The sequence below is a fragment of the Lepidochelys kempii genome, chromosome 13 (genome assembly GCF_965140265.1).
Source record: "Lepidochelys kempii isolate rLepKem1 chromosome 13, rLepKem1.hap2, whole genome shotgun sequence".
NCBI classification, from domain to species: Eukaryota; Metazoa; Chordata; order Testudines; family Cheloniidae; genus Lepidochelys; species Lepidochelys kempii.
This window is the reverse complement of record NC_133268.1, coordinates 34,881,468-34,897,920: the sequence shown is the minus strand read 5'-3', so window position 1 is coordinate 34,897,920 and position 16,453 is coordinate 34,881,468. Positions and strand designations below refer to the sequence as shown.

At 46.2% G+C, this 16,453-nt stretch overlaps 1 protein-coding gene across 1 annotated transcript; it reads right to left on the bottom strand.

The window, feature by feature from the left end:
• Positions 1-12,467: 12,467 nt before the first annotated feature.
• On the bottom strand, positions 12,468-13,422 carry LOC140897131 (olfactory receptor 10A2-like). The gene is given in 2 exon segments (XM_073309477.1): positions 12,468-13,112; positions 13,114-13,422. Coding segments are annotated over 2 exon segments (954 nt in total).
• Between the last annotated feature and the right edge of the window lie 3,031 nt (positions 13,423-16,453).

Genomic DNA, 16,453 nt, shown 5'->3' with positions numbered 1-16,453 from the left:
TTCTAATCTTACAGAGTGTATCTTTTATCTTTGTTTTGTTCTTCTAATAAAGTTCTGTTTCTTAAGAACCTGATTGGATTTTAGGGTCCAAGGAACCCAAAGCTGGTCTGTGCTCAACTTGTTCTCAATTCTCCCTAGGAAAGAGGGTGTAAGGGCCTGGGAATTGCTGGGGGAAGAGGAACTCCAAGTGGTCCTTTTCCCTGGTTCTTTGTTAAATCACTTGGTGGTGGCAGCATTCCTAGACCAAGAACAAATAGAGATTTGTGCCTTGAGGAAGTTTTTAACCTAAGCTGGTAGAAATAATCTATGGGGATCTTTCATGCAGGTCCCCACATCTGTACTCCAGAGTTCAGAGTGGGGAAGGAACCTTGACATGGTGGCAGAGTGGTGGGATCATTTTGAACCAGAGATCATTTTGAACCAAAAGCACAGACCTGAAGAGGTTTTTTTTTTAACTGAAAGCAGCTAGAGCTTTTTCTATCTCTTTGTCTGGAGGCATAGGTGTTAGCTTTTTTTACAGAAGGATTTCTCTGTAGGCTGCGAACAGCTATCAGAGGCAAAGGTATTAGGTTACAGCACAGTGAATTGGGAATTCACAAGCAAGGGTTTTTTTTCTAACTTTTGGGTCAAGCTAGTTAAACACAGAGAGGCTAGGATGACAGAAAGCAATGTCCAACAGAAACTGGAATTAGCTAGACTGGAAGCAGAAGAGAAAGAAAAGGAACACCAGAGACTGGTCAAAATAAAACAACTCGCTATAGAGGCAGCGAAAGAGGCAGAAAAAGCCAAGGCAAAGACAGAGGAGGCTGCCCAAGAGGCTGCCCACAGGAGAGATATGGCGCCTGCAAAAGAGGCAGAGAAAGCCTAGGAGGCTGCCCACAGAAGAGCTATGGAGGCAAAAGAAAAAGAAATGGAGGAGAGGGAAAAAGAGAGGAAGCATGCACTGGAGATAGAGAAGGCAAGGGCTCACCAGAATATACCGAATATCCCTAGCAATCCTTCCCCAACAATCCACAAATGGGAGTGACTATGCCCACAGTATGATGTATCCAGTGATATTGCTGAATATTTTCTCACCTTTGAGAGACTGTGCACACTCCATCAAATTCCTGACAATCACAAGATGACCACATTGGTAGCAAAATTGACTGGAAGAGCTCTGGACATATTGAATAATATGCCTATTGGTGAGGCTTCTGACTATGGTAAATTCAAGGATTTTGTTTTAAAAGAATTTCAAGTTACACCTGAAACTTACAGAATAAAATTTTGAACCCTTACGAGATTGCCTGGACTAAGTAATGTGGCTTATGTAAACCAGATGACAGATCTGTTTGATAAAGGCTCAAAGGATGGGATGTAACTAGCTTTGGAGGAATGTGGGATTTGATGATACAGGAGCAATTCCTGAATATGTCCGAGGATGATATAAAACAATGTTTATGGGATAAGAAAATAGACTCAGCAGAAAGTCTTGCTTCTTATGCTCATCAATATGAGCAATTCCAGACCACCAGAGAGGCGGGGCAAACCGGAACAAAACAGGTGGAGGGAGGAGAGAGGAACAACCCTGGTCGCAATTTGAGCAGATACCAGAAGGATACCCTCAGACCACACCCTACTACCGGGGGCAACCCAAGACCCCAACTGAACCCCAAGGAAAATCCCAGACACTTTATCGTCCCACCACACTGTTCTCCGGCAACCCACCTCGCCCCAGTGACCAGTCAGCTGGGCGATGTTTTAAATGTAACAAGCTGGGGCATGTAAAGGCCAACTGCCCCAAGAACCCCAACAGATTACAGTTCATTGTACTGGAGTCACACCAAAGGTCCTCAGGCCCAGATGCCTCCCAGATACCATCAGAGCAGAGGGAAACTGTGAATGTGGGTGGGAAGAAGGTTACAGCATGGAGGGACACCAGAGCACAAGTGTCAGCTATCCACGCTTCCTTAGTGGACCCCAATTTAATTGATCCAGAGGTCCAAGTAACAATTCAACCCTTCAAGTCAAACTCTTTTGACTTGCCTACAGCCAAGTTGCCTGTCCAGTACAAGGGCTGGTCAGGAACATGGACTTTTGCACTCTATGATGATTATCCCATCCCCATGCTGTTGGGGGAAGACCTGGCCAATCATGGGAAGCTAGCTAAGAGGGTGGGAATGGTCAACTGCAGCCAGGTGAAGCAAACTGTCACACCTAGCTCTGTTCCGGAGACTTCCACCAGGACCCAGTCAGAGGTGATGGAACTAGACCCCATGCCAACGTCTGCAACAGCAGTAGTGGATCCAGTCCCAGAGACCCAGACAGAGCCAGTCCCAGAACCAGAACCATTGCCAGTACTGAATCCAGTGCTTGCAACCCCAACACCAGAGGGCCCAGCGAACCTGCATTGGCAGTAGCAGATAACCCTACACAAGAGGCTCACCGGAGCCTGAACCCCAACATAGTGCACCAGCAGAGAGTGGTTCACAGTCAACGGAAACAGCCCATCACCTGCATCGCTTCCAGAGGGACCAAGCCCAGGTCCACAATCCAATTAAGAACTGATGTCTCCAACATCAAGGGAACAGTTCCAGAACGAACAGGAAGCAGATGAAAGTCTCCAGAGAGCTTGGACCATGGCACGGAGTAACCCACTGCCTCTCAGCTCTTCTAATCAATCCAGGTTTGTTGTAGAAAGAGGACTTTTATACAAGGAAACTCTTTCTGGTGGACACCAGGAAGACTGGCATCCTCAGAGACAGTTGGTAGTTCCAACTAAGTACCGGGCCAAGCTCTTGAGCTTAGCCCATGATCATCCTAGTGGCCATGCCGGGGTGAACAGAACCAAAGACCATTTGGGAAAGTTGTTCCACTGGGAGGGAATGGGGAAGGATGTTTCTACCTATGTCCAGTCTTGTGAGGTGTGCCAAAGAGTGGGAAAACGCCCAAGACCAGGTCAAAGCCCCTCTCCAGCCACTCCCCATCATTGAGGTTCCATTTCAGCAAGTAGCTGTGGATATTCTGGGTCCTTTTCCGAAAAAGACATCCACAGGAAAGCAGTACATACTGACTTTCATGGATGTTGCCACTCGATGGCCGGAAGCAGTAGCTCTAAGCAACATCAGGGCTAAAAGTGTGTGCCAGGCACTAACAGACATTTTTGCCAAGGTAGGTTGGCCCTCCGACATCCTTACAGATGCAGGAACTAATGGAAAGCCTTTGGGAGGCTCATGGGGTGAATCACTTGGTTGCCACTCCTTACCACCATCAAACAAATGGCCTGCAGGAGAAGTTTAATGGAACTTTGGGGGCCATGATATGTAAATTCGTAAATGAATACTCCAATGATTGGGACCTACTGTTGCAGCAGTTGCTCTTTGCCTACAGAGCTGTACCACATCCCAGTTTAGGGTTTTCACCATTTGAACTTGTATATGGCCATGAGGTTAAGGGGCCATTACAGTTGGTGAAGCAGCAATGGGAGGGGTTTACACCTTCTCCAGGAACTAACATTCTGGACTTTGTAACCAAACTACAAAACACTCTCCTAACCTCTTTAGCCCTTGCTAAAGAAAATCTACAAGACGCTCAAAAAGAGCAAAAAGCCTGGTATGATAAACATGCCAGAGAGCGTTTCTTCCAAGTAGGAGACCAGGTCATGGTCTTGAAGGTGCTCCAGGCCCATAAAATGGAAGCATCGTGGGAAGGGTCATTCATGGTCCAAGAGCGCCTGGGAGCTGTTAATTATCTCAAAGCATTCCCCACCTCAGACTGAAAGCCTAAGGAGTACCACATTAATTCTCTAAAGCCCTTTTTTTCCAGAGAATTAAAGATTTGTCAGTTTACAGCCCACAGAGGAGATGATGCTGATTGGCCTGAAGGTGTCTACTACGAAGGGGAAAGTGCTGGTGGTGTGGAAGAGGTGAACTTCTCCATGACCCTTGGGTATATGCAGCAACAGCAGATCAAGGAGCTGTGCACTAGCTGCGCGTCGATGTTCTCAGCCACCCCAGGACTGACTGAAGGGGCATACCACTCCATTGACACAGGTAATGCTCACCCATTTAGAGCCCAACCTTACCGGGTGTCTCCTCAAGCTAAAACTGCTGTAGAACGGGAGATCCAGGATATGCTGCAGATGGGTATAATCCACCCCTCTGGCAGTGCATGGGCATCTCCAGTGGTTCTAGTTCCCAAATCAGATGGGGAGATACATTTTTGCATGGACTACCGTAAGATAAATGCTGTAACTTGCCCAGACGACTATCCAATGCCACGCACAGATGAACTATTAGAGAAACTGGGATGGGCCCAGTTCATCTCTACCTTGGACTTAACCAAGGGATACTGGCAGGTACCACTAGATGAATCAGCCCAGGAAAGGTCAGCCTTCATCACACATGTTGGGCTGTATGAATTTAATGTGCTCCTTTTCGGGCTGCGAAATGCACCCGCCACCTTCCAAAAAGTTGTAAATGGTCTCCTGGAGGGATTGGGAGAATATGCAGTCGCCTACCTTGACGATGTGGCCATATTTTCAGATTCCTGGACAGAACACCTGGAACATCTACAAAAAGCCTTCAAGCGCAAAAGGGAGGCAGAAATGACAGTTAAGGCTAAGTGTCAAGTAGGCCTAAACAGAGTGACTTACCTTGAATACCAGGTGGGTCAAGGAACTATCAACCCCCTACAGATCAAAGTGGATGCTATCCAAAAGTGGCCTGTCCCAAAGTCAAAAAAACAGGTCCAATCCTTCTTAGGCTTGGTCAGATATTACAGCGGTTTGTACCACAATACAGCCAAATTGCCGCCCCACTAACAGACCTAACCAAAAAACCCCAGCCAAATGCAGTTCAGTGGACTGAAGAGTGTCAGAAGGCCTTTAACCAGCTTAAAGAGACACTCATGTCTGACCCTGTGCTAAAGGCCCCAGACCTTGACAATCCGTTCCTAGTAACCACAAATGCGTCTGAGCATGGTGTGGGAGCAGTTTTAATGCAGGAAGGACCGGATCAAGAATTCCATGCTGTCGTGTTTCTCAGGAAAAAACTGTCTGAGAGGGAAAGCCACTGGTCAATCAGCAAAAAGGGATGTTACGCCATCATGTACGCTCTGGAAAAGCTATGCCCATACGTTTGGCGACAGCGTTTCCACCTGCAAACTGATCATTCTGCGCTGAAGTGGCTTCATACCATCAAGGACAATAACAAAAAACTTCTTCAGTGGAGTTTAGCTCTCCAAGATTTTGATTCTGAAATACAACACATTTCAGGAACTTCTAACAAGGCGGCTGATGCACTCTCTAGTGAAAGTTTCCCAGAATCAACTGGTTAAAATCTTCCTTGAAATTTGGAAATTGTTAGTTTTTATATAATCAGTAGTATCTCTAGAGATGCATGTGTCTTATTAACTATGTTTTCTCCTAGAGCTCCAGGAAGAAATCACAGCCAGTGTGGAACCGGCTGTCCGACACTATCTGTGATTTGCAAGCCATGTCATAAATATAAAGGGAAGGGTAACTGCCTTTCTGTATACAGTGTTATAAAATCCCTCCTGGCCAGAGGCAAAGTCCTTTTACCTGTAAAGGGTTAAGAAGCTCAGGTAACCTAGCTGGCACCTGATCCAAAATGACCAATGAGGGAACAAAATACTTTCAAATCTGGAGGGGGGGAAAAGGCTTTTGTCTGTCTGTGTAATACCTTTGCCAGGAACAGATCAAGGATGCAAGCCCTCCAGCTCCTGTAAAGTTAGTATGTAATCTAGCTGGAAAATACATTAGATTTTCTTTGTTTTGGCTTGTGAAATTCGCTGTGCTGGAGGAAATGTGTATTCTTGTTTTTGTGTCTTTTTGTAACTTAAGGTTTTGCCTAGAGTGATTCTCTATGTTTTGAATCTGACTGCCTGTAAGATTATCTTCCATTCTGATCTTACAGAGTTGTTCTCTTATCTTTTTTTGTTCTTCTAATAAAGTTCTGTTTTTTTAAGAATCTGATTGGGGTTTTGGGGTCTCAAAAATCCAAGGCTGGTTTGTGCTCATCTTGTTTATTTTCAAGCCTCCCCAGGAAAGAGGGTGTAAGGGCTTGGGGGGATATTTTGGGGAAATAGGAACTCCAAGTGGTCCTTTCCCTGTTCTTTGTCTAAATCACTTGGTGGTGGCAGCATACTGTTCAAGGACAAGGTGGAATTTGTGCCTTCGGAAAGTTTTTAACCTAAGCTGGTAAAAATAAGCTTAGAGGGTCTTTCATGCTGGTCCCCACATCTGTACCCTAGAGTTCAGAGTGGCGAGGGAACTCTGACACAGGGTCAGAAGGCTATACCGAGAAAGAGAGAGAGCTGGGTTCTCACCACTCCATGAAGCTTGAATCGATTGCGGGTCCCAGAAGGTGTTGGTGGCTGAGGGTCCCGAGTGCTGGAGACAGGCAGAGCCCCCAGCATGATCAGTCAGGAGAAGATGAAGTCCCAATGAAACTGATGCAGATTTTGGATCCAGGCATATGAACACTCATGGGTAGGTGTTTTTGTAGAGAAACAACAATGGTTCAAGGGTGTGGAAGTAGAGAAAAGGATAAAGGGAATTTGAACGCAGATATCTTGACTTCTAGGAATAAAGTAAGAGTCAGGCTAACACTAGCTCTAATAATGCAAGCTTTCAAGGCAGGGCCTGGGCAAGTGGAAAGTGAGTGGAACAAAAAAAACCTGTAAGAGATACTGTTTTTCTACCTTGTGTTAGATAATAATGGAATACAGACTGTAGCAGGAACTGCTGAGAAAAGTAAGATATCAGAAGGAATATGTATAAACAAGATGCGGTTGTTGATCATTATTGTCTGTAACAAAAAGTATGAATGCTTGCCCTAATTGTTTATCTAACGGAGACCTGCCTAGGGAGGGGAATCCCTGCCCGTATGTTCTCTCCCATACAATTGCAGTTGCTCATAATAAAGGTGCCTCTGGCTTGTTGCTTCAAACTCAGTAAGGACATTGTTTTCTTCCACAAGGGAGAACACTAGATTTGTTTATCTGTAAACAAGGGAATATACCAAAGTTGTTTTGTTCAGGCTAGACCATGGCAGTTGATCATTCGGGGCTTTGGGTGGTGTTCCTTGGAGGGAGCTCACAATGCAATTAGGAAGCTTCACTATTTTGGATACCAATAAAGGATTTATTATTAGAATTGGTCTGATAACTACTGAACTGGGTGTGTGCAGGAGTGGGTTCATTAACCTCTGGAGCAGAGATCCCACATCATGCAGTGCTTCCCTGGTTTTCTGGTCCCAGAGTTCCATGTGTTTCTTGCCTTGGAATCTCTGTTCTCCATTCTGCAAGCTAATGGAGATGCTACCTTGTCCCATCTTCAATGCAAATGAGGCTGGGAGAGTTTCCTTAATCCTGTCATCCTTATCCCAGGGGTTTAGGTGTGCCTCCCACTGCCTTTTCATTGCTTGTTTTAAGTCTTTCTTCTGATGCAGATTTGGTTCTGCAGGGTGGGGGAGGGTGTTTCCTGAGTCAGAAAGGCTGGGTACTGCACCCCTGGTTCCCCAAGAACACAGAGCTGCTAGGTAACACTTAACAGAGAAATCTTCAATGATCTTAAACACAAAAAGGAATCTTACAAGAAGTGGAAACTTGGACAGATGATTAGGGACAAGTATAAAAATATTGCTTAAGCATTCAGGGGTGTAATCAGGAAGTCCAAAGCACAATTGGAGTTGCAGCTAACAAGGGATGTAAAGGGTAACAAGAAGGGTTTCTACAGGTAGGATAGCAACAAGAAGAAGGTCAGGGAAAGTGTGTGCCCCTTACTGCAACCTAGTGACAGATGATGTGAAAAAGCTGAAATACTCAATGCTTTTTTTGTCTCAGTCTTCACAGATAAGGTAAGTTCCTAGACTGCTGCACTGGGCAGCTCAGTATGGGGAGGAGGTGAGCAGCCCTCAGCCGCGAAAGCACAGGTTAAGGACTATTTAACAAAGCTGGACATGCACAAGTCCAAGGGGCTGGATGCAATGTATCCGAGGGTGTTGACGGAGTTGGTTGATGTGATTGCAGAACCATTGGCCATTATCTTTGAAAACTTGTGGTGATCTGGCCACGTCCTGGATGATGGAAAAAAGCTAATGTAGTGCCCATCTTTTAAAAAGGGAAGAAGGAGAATCTGGGGAACTACAGACCGGTCAGCCTCACCTCTGTCCCCAGAAAAATCATGGAGCAGGTCCTCAAGGAATCCATTTTGAAGCACTTGGAGGAGAGGAAGGTGATCAGGTACAGTCAACATGGATTCACCAAGGGCAAGTCACGCCTGACCAACCTGATTGCCTTCTATGATGAGATAACTGACTCTGTGGATATGGGGAAAGTAGTGGACATGATATACCTTGACTTTAGCAAAGCTTTTGTTACAGTCTCCCACAGTATTATTGCCAGCAAGTTAAAAAAGTATGGATTGGATGAATGGACTATAAGGTGAATAGAAAGCTGGCTAGATTGTCGGGCTCGACGGGTAATGATCAACAGCTTGATGTCTAGTTGGCAGCCAGTATCAAGTGGAGTGCCCCAAGGGTCATTCCTGGGGCCGGTTTTATTCAACATCTTCATTAATGATCTGGATGATGGGATGGATTGCACCCTCAGCAATTGATCGGGGATGGGTGGGGGGAGAGGTAGATACGCTGGAGGGTAGGGATAGGGTCCACAGTGACCTAGACAAATTGGAGGATTGGGCCAAAAGAAATCCGATGAGGTTCAACAAGCACAAGTGCAGAGTCCTTAGAACAGAAGAATCCCATGCACCGCTACAGTCTGGGGACCGACTGGCTAAGCAGCAGTTCTGCAGAAAAGGACCTGGGGATTACAGTGGATGAGAAGTTGGATATGAGTCAGGAGTGTGCTGTTGTTGCCCAGAAGGCTAACGGCATATTGGGCTGCATTAGTAGGAGGATTGCCAGCAGATGGAGGGAAGGGATTATTCCCCTCTATTCAGCACTAGTGAGGCCACATCTGAAGTATGCATCCAGTTTTGGGCCCCCACTACTAAAAGGATGTGGACAAATTAGAGATAATCTAGTAGAGGGAAATCAGGGGCTGGAGCACATGATTTACGAGGAGAGACTGATGGAACTGGGCTTATTTAGTCTTTAGAAGGGAAGAGTAATGGGGGGATTTGATAGCAGCCTTCAACTTCCTGAAGGGGGGCTCCGACGAGGGTGGAGCTTGGCTGTTCTCAGTGGTGACAGATGACAGAACGAGGAGCAATGGTCTCAAGTTGCAGTGGGGGAGGTCTAGGTTGGATATTAGAAAACACTATTTCACTAGGAGGGTGGTGAAGCACGTGAATGGGTTACCTAGGGAGGTGGTTGAATCTCCATCCTTAGAGGTTTTTTAAGGCCCATCTTGACAAAGCCCTGGCTGGGATGAGTTAGTTGGGGTTAGTCCTGTTTTGAGCAGAGGGGTTGAAAAAATATGGTGGGTGCTCATTGCCCATCCCTGATCAACTTTCCCCTTTCCCCCCAGTGATCAGCTGTTTAGCGGCATGCCGGAGGCACTGGGACAGAGCGGGGAGGAGCGAGGGCAGGGTGTACTCAGGGGAGGGGCGGAACAGGGTGGGATGAGGCAGGGCATGGCAGATCGGGGCAGGAAGAGGCGGGGAAGGCATGGGGCCTTTGGGGAAGGGGAGGAGTGGGGGCAGGGCCTGGGGCAGAGCAGGGGAGAGCACCCCTGACACAATAGAAAGTTGCAGCTGTGATAGTCTGTATTCGCAAAAAGAAAAGGAGGACTTGTGGCACCTTAGAGACTAACACATTTATTTGAGCATGAGGTTTCATGAGCTACAGCTCACTTCACGAAAGCTTATGCTCAAATAAATTTGTTGGTCATAGAATCATAGAAGTCATAGAATATCAGGGTTGGAAGGGACCTCAGGAGGTCATCTAGTCCAACCCCCTGTTCAAAGCAGGTCCAATCCCCAGTTTTTGCCCCAGATCCCTAAATGACCCCCTCAAGGATTGAACTCACAACCCTGGGTTTAGCAGGCCAATGCTCAAACCACTGAGCTACCCCTCTCTAAGGTGCCACAAGTACTCCTTTTCTTAATAGAAAGTTGGTGCCTCTGTCTGACACAGCAAGACCAGACATGCTGGGGCTGTGAACTCTCAAGCCTAGGGATGCTAGGGCTCAGCCCTAGCAAGCCCCAAACACAAATTAAGCTCTGGATACTGAGCCAGCCCCCCCCCCCCTCAGACCAGCATTGCTGGAAACACAGGAGGAAGCAGGAACAGGGCACTTAACATATATTCCAGCACAGCCTTTGAAGCTGTGAAAGCACAGGTGTGCTGCTACAATGTGCCTCTGGGAACAGATACAACGATTAAGCTCACAGCAGGCAGAGGCCCTGTGACAGACATGGCTGTTAGCCCCTACTAAATAGCGTGATGCACACACACCAACATCCTAGGTGGGAAAATATTTACCCTGATAAAAGAAATGTCCAGTAGTCGAAACTTATTGTTTCTCTCCTTTGCAAGTGTAAACTACTCTTGTGAAAGCTGGCGTCACCCCGACAGACCAGCCTCAATTTGGCATAAGAAAGGAGAAAGAGAATAAAGGAGTACAGAGGTATAAGTAGGGGACTTACAGCACCATGATTTTTGAGTGCTTTTCACTATCTATCTGCTGGTCAGATAAGTGACAGCCTCCCAAGGCTTCTGCAGCTAAGAGGGTCCCTACGCCTTGTCCCTTATTCGTCTTTCCGCGGAATTGAGTGACCGATCCTGGCTTGGCACCGCTGGAATCGAGAGATGCAAGGAGGGTAAGAAGCACCCACACCTGATCTCCTATCTTTAGTGTACACATATTTTGAAATAGAGCTCTATACTTTGTTTTCTTTCTTTGGGATTGTGGCTTCAGTTTTGTAACTTGTTTGTGTGTGTAACATCTCTACATTTAAATAAGTAGGCACTAGCAATTTTGTAACCACATGATTAGAATCTAGCTTAATAAATTTTTGGTAACCATTTATGCATAAGCCTGACTTGTTTTCTCTGGTTTACTGTAAAGCAGCCAACACAATTAAAGAACCTCAGCCGTTTTGGCTCTAAAGCCTGGCCATTAGGTGAGAGTACTAAGAGCCTAGCGTTGAGTTGTGCCGCCTCCACGGGGCAAACTCTTGGGGCACCTGTCAGTCAATCCTGGCTGCCCGCTGCGAAGGAGCTCTGAGCTCTAGCAGTTAAAGTCACGGGTGTGGAGAGGCTCTTAGTGCTGCCATTGGGGCACCTGTCAGTCAGTATTGACTGCCCGCTGCGAAGGAGCTCTGAGCTCTAGCAGTTAAAGTCACGGGTGGTTAGGACCTTGGGGCATCCGTCAGCCTAGCCCGGGCTGCCCACCGCGAAGGGACAGTGCGTCCTAGCGGTTAAAGTCACGGATGGTATAAACGGGCATAGCTGGCACCTCACCAAACATCCTTGGCCGTCGGCTAACACACAGCAAGACCAGACATGCTGGGGCTGTGAACTCTCAAGCCTAGGGATGCTAGGGCTCAGCCCTAGCAAGCCCCAAACACAAATTAAGCTCTGGATACTGGGCTAAATGGACCATTGATCTGACCCAGTATGGCTGTTTTTATGTTCAGTGTAGACACTACCTATGAGAACTGGAGGGGTTCTTCTGTCAGTACAGGTAATCCACCTCCCCAAGAGGTAGTAGTAGGTGGATGAAAGAATTCTTCTGGCCAACTAGCACTGACTACACTGGGGATTAGAACAGTTTCACTATGCTGCTTAGGGGTGTGGATTTTTCACTCCCCTGAGCAATAAAGCTGGGTCAAGCTAACTTTTTAGTGTAGAACAGGCCCAAATGTGTACTAAAAGAGCTTTAGATAAACTGCATTAAACCCATGTGTGGACACTCTCATTCAAAATTAATATAGCCTTAATTCATGTTAGTTTAATTCCACTTCCAAAGTAAAGCCACTGTAATTCCAAATTAAAGTGTCCACAGACGGGTTTAATGTAGTTTAGCTAATCCACTTTTAATCCACACCTTTAGTTAATTTGGATTAATTTTCTTGAGTATCCCCATGTGAACAAGTCCCCAGGGTGTCAACATTGGCATCAGTACATTTATTCCTAAGTAACTGAAAGAAAGAAAGAAAGAAAGAAAGAAAGAAAGAAAGAAAGAAAGAAAGAAAGAAAGAAAGAAAGAAAGAAGGAAAGAAGGAAAGAAAGAAAGAAAGAAAGAAAGAAAGAAAGAAAGAAAGAAAGAAAGAAAGAAAGAAAGAAAGAAAGAAAGAAAGAAAGAAAGAAAGAGATGTTCAGCTGCCTGGCTTTAGTTTTCAGACAGGTGCTCATATATCAGAACCATGGACATGAGAGGAGAGACACCATGCTGTAATGTGAAAACCCAGCCAGAAGAAATTGTTTGGTAATTTTTAATTTATTTTGATAAAAAGTCCTAATTTGAACTGGACAGTTCCAAAGCTTTTAAATCTTTCATGAAAATCTTTTCCTCCCCCTCAGTCTCTTCAGAGCAGCCTTCACCTCCTGGTTCCTTAGGCTGTAGATCATAGGGTTTAACGTGGGGGTGACGACTGTATAAAATAGGGCCACCACTCTGTCCATGTCCGCTACATGGCTGGACTTGGGCTGCAGGTACGTAGCACAGGTTGAGCCATAGAACAAGATGACTACAGTGAGGTGGGAGGAGCAGGTGGAGAAAGCTTTGTGCCTTCCCTCGGATGAAGTTGTCTTCAGGATGGTGTAGAGGATGCAGGCATAGGACACCAGCACCATTAGGAAGGGGATGACAGTGATCATTAGGCTGATCAGTACAATGAAGACCTCGCTCCTGGAGGTGTCCCCACAGGCCAGCTTCAGCACAGGGTGGATGTCGCAGAAGAAGTGGTTGATCTTGTTGGGCCCACAGTAGGGCAAGGAGAAGATGCAAATCACTTTGCCCATGGGCATCAGGATTCCACAGAGCCAGCAGACAGCAGCCATCTTGGCACGGGCTCTGGGATTCATAATGGTGGGGTAGTGCAGAGGGGAGCAGATGGCCCTGTATGCCATGGCGGCCAGCAGGTAGCACTCTGCTGTCCCAAGAGAAAGGACGAAATGCATCTGGATGGTTCTGGATGGCACACCCAGTGAAGGAGATGGTCCTCTCCTCAGAGACAAAGTTGACCAGCATCTTGGGGATGGTGACAGAGATGTAGCAGCTCTCCAAAAAGGACAGGTTCCAGAGGAAGAAATACATAGGGGTGTGGAGGGCCAAGTCCAGCATTGTGATGAAGTTGATGATGCTGTTGCCCATCAGGGAGATGGTGTAGATAATGGAGAAACCTACGCAAAGTAATGCTCGTGTCACTGGATCCTGGCAGAAGCCAAGATAAATGAGTTGGGTCACCGTGCTGTGATTCCTCTGTGCAGTTTCACTGGTATAGCTCATCTGCAGAAGGAAGAGGAAAAAATATTTTGCATGTGGGCATTATGGGCCAGCTCATAGGGACACAGGAATGGAAGGGACCTCCTGGGTCATTCAGGCCAGTCCAATCCAGTCCAGTTCTGGCTACTACAGGTAGCCCTGTCATATCATCCCATTCATAAACTGACCCAGCTCCAGTTTCTAACTGGATAGGTTGTCTGCCCCCCAACTCCTCCGATGGGGAAGCTGCTCCTGTCTATGTGTCTAGTGATCAATGGCTCCATGTCTAATTGGCAGCCGGTGTCAAGTGGAGTGCCCCAGGAGTCGGTCCTGGGGCCGGTTTTGTTCAATATCTTCATAAATGATCTGGAGGATGGTGTGGATTGCACTCTCAGCAAATTTGCGGATGATACTAAACTGGGAGGAGTGGTAGATATGCTGGAGGGCAGGGATAGGATACAGAGGGACCTAGACAAATTGGAGGATTGGGCCAAAAGAAATCTGATGAGGTTCAATAAGGATAAGTGCAGGACCCAGAAGAACCCAATGCACAGCTACAGACTAGGGACGGAATGGCTAGGCAGCAGTTCTGCGGAAAAGGACCTAGGGGTGACAGTGGACGAGAAGGTGGATATGAGTCAGCAGTGTGCCCTTGTTGCCAAGAAGGCCAATGGCATTTTGGGATGTATAAGTAGGGGCATAGCGAGCAGATCGAGGGGCATGATCGTTCCCCTCTATTCAACATTGGTGAGGCCTCCTCTGGAGTACTGTGTCCAGTTTTGGGCCCCACACTACAAGAAGGATGTGGATAAATTGGAGAGAGTCCAGCAAAGGGTAACAAAAATGATTAGGGGTCTGGAACACATGACTTATGAGGAGAGGCTGAGGGAACTGGGATTGTTTAGCCTGCAGAAGAGAAGAATGAGGGGGGATTTGATAGCTGCTTTCAACTACCTGAGAGGTGGTTCCAGAGAGGATGGTTCTAGACTATTCTCAGTGGTAGAAGAGGACAGGACAAGGAGTAATGGTCTCAAGTTGCAGTGGGGGAGGTTTAGATTGGATATTAGGAAAAACTTTTTCACTAGGAGGGTGGTGAAACACTGGAATGCATTACCTAGGGAGGTGGTAGAATCTCCTTCCTTAGAAGTTTTTAAGGTCAGGTTTGACAAAGCCCTGGCTGGGATGATTTAATTGGGGATTGGTCCTGCTTTGAGCAGGAGGTTGGACTAGATGACCTCCTGAGGTCCCTTCCAACCCTGATATTCTATGATTCTATGTGTTCTTGTGGCGACTTTGTTCTTTAGCTTCAATAGCTCATCTCTCTCCCTGGAGTTTACCTCTTTGATGTATTTATAGAGGGCAACCAGATCCTTCTCAGCCTGCATTTTTCTAGGCTAAAAACAACAAGCTCTGATAGTGTTTTTGGTTTCATCAGCTGGTATGAATTGGTGAAGCCACATTGACTTTAATTAAGCTTGGCCAATTTACATCAACATCCATCCATCCATCCCAATACACACTCATTCATCTATCTACCTATCCCCATACACACTCCTGTATCTGTCAAGCTGTCTATTTTAAAAATAAAATACTAACAGAGCACTGTGACTCAGACTTCACCTGTGTAAATCTGGAAGAAGACATTTGACTTCAACATGGTTACTCAATAATTGCCTTTGAATAACTAAGACCCGAATCTGAGCCTTCATGTCTGAATTCTGTTTGTTTTGAATAGTATTCTCCTCTCAGTTCCATGGGGGAAGAGAAAAATCCTACCCAAGTGGAACAGATCCCTTGCATATAAAAGAAATTCAAACAACTTTGCAGCAAGTCAGGGTGCCTGTGTATGCCATGGATGTGGTAGAGTCGGTGTATTTCACTTGAATTCTGAGCCTCCCGGGACACAATCCCTTAGGTTCTCTGGGTTTAATTAGGAAGCCTTTGAAGGTAAATTCTAACATACCGCTGGTTTTAAAATTAAACCTAATAGCTATGCCGTCCTGACCCGGAGCAGCTGAAGAAAGAGCCCACATCTCCGAGTAGCCTGAGTGGGCATGTCGGTCAGCCAGCACTGCTGCAGATCAGGCCAGATTCAACTATAAACTCAGGTGTTTGTCTCCATTGTCCCTTTTGGAATTGCCACTTGACAACCCGTCTGTATCTTGGCTGGGTGTTTGCTTATTGGTAACTCTCTGCTTTCCCCGATGTGCTCTCCTTCTTGTTCTGTCACTGTCATAAATATAAAGGGAAGGGTAAACCCCTTTGAAATCCCTCCTGGCCAGGGGAAAGCTCCTCTCACCTGTAAAGGGTTAAGAAGCTAAAGGTAACCTCGCTGGCACCTGACCAAAATGACCAATGAGGAGACAAGATACTTTCAAAAGCTGGGAGGAAGGAGAGAAACAAAGGGTCTGTGTGTCTGTCATATTCTGGTTTCTGCCGGGGATAGACCAGGAATGGAGTCTTAGAACTTTTAGTAAGTAATCTAGCTAGGTATGTGTTAGATTATGATTTCTTTAAATGGCTGAGAAAAGAATTGTGCTGAATAGAATAACTATTTCTGTCTGTGTATCTTTTTTGTAACTTAAGGTTTTGCCTAGAGGGGTTCTCTATGTTTTTGAATCTAATTACCCTGTAAGATATCTACCATCCTGATTCTACAGGGGAGATTTCTTTATTTCTATTTACTTCTATTTTTATTAAAAGTCTTCTTGTAAGAAACTGAATGCTTTTTCATTGTTCTCAGATCCAAGGGTTTGGGTCTGTGGTCACCTATGCAAATTGGTGAGGCTTTTTATCCAACATTTCCCAGGAAAGGGGGGGTGCAAGTGTTGGGAGGATTGTTCATTGTTCTTAAGATCCAAGGGTCTGGGTCTGTAGTCACCAAGGCAAATTGGTGAGGCTTTTTACCAAACCTTGTCCAGGAAGTGGGGTGCAAGGTTTTGGGAAGTATTTTGGAGGGAAAGACGCGTCCAAACAGCTCTTCCCCAGTAACCAGTATTAGTTTGGTGGTGGTATCGGCCAATCCAAGGACGACGGGTGGAATAGTTTGTACCTT